General features: G+C 80.1%; 1 protein-coding gene across 1 annotated transcript in view; it reads left to right on the top strand.

The window, feature by feature from the left end:
* Nucleotides 1-46: 46 nt before the first annotated feature.
* HDGFL3 (HDGF like 3) overlaps nucleotides 47-588 on the top strand; it is a 41,668-nt gene continuing 41,126 nt past the window's right edge. Inside the window, exon 1 of the mRNA XM_027688381.1 lies at nucleotides 47-490. Within this exon, the coding sequence (XP_027544182.1) occupies nucleotides 407-490 (84 nt within the window). The 5' untranslated portion in view covers nucleotides 47-406. The remainder of the gene's footprint in view (nucleotides 491-588) is intronic.

The raw sequence follows: 588 nt of genomic DNA, 5'->3' as shown, positions 1-588 counted from the left end.
GCGCACGGGGGGGCCGCGGGCAGCGCCGCGCCCGCCGCCGCCGCGGGGCGAGGGCTCCCCGGCCGCCCCCGCCCGGCCAGCCCCGCTCCCTGGTACCGGGGGCTGCTGGGGTTGTGTCCAAGGCCTCCCCCTCCCCCGCGTACACACTCACACACACAGACACACGCACACACACACTCACACTCACACACACACACACACACACCCCATCTCCTCCTGCCGCCGCCGCCGCCGCCGCCGGAGAGATCGGGGATCGCCCGCGGCCCGGCCCCGCTCCCGGCTGCGCCCCGTGCCCGGGCGCATCGCACCCCGCGGGGGCTCGCCCGGCTGCCCCCGGGGCGGCGTGCGCGGGGCGGGGGGTGCGGGAGGGCGGGGGGACACACGGCGGCTCCCGCGGCGGCTCCCGATGGCTCGTCCGCGGCCCCGAGAATACAAGGCTGGAGACCTGGTGTTCGCCAAAATGAAGGGGTACCCGCACTGGCCGGCCCGGGTGAGTACCGCGGCGGGGGCGCCCGGCCCTGCGCCGCCGCCCCCCTCGCCCCGCACCGCCGGGCGGGCACGGCCGGGCCGCGGCCACGGAGCCGCCGG

Source organism: Neopelma chrysocephalum, unplaced genomic scaffold (assembly GCF_003984885.1).
Source record: "Neopelma chrysocephalum unplaced genomic scaffold, ASM398488v2 Primary Assembly neopelma1_75, whole genome shotgun sequence".
NCBI classification, from domain to species: domain Eukaryota; kingdom Metazoa; phylum Chordata; class Aves; order Passeriformes; family Pipridae; genus Neopelma; species Neopelma chrysocephalum.
This window is presented reverse-complemented; position numbering and strand designations above follow the sequence as displayed.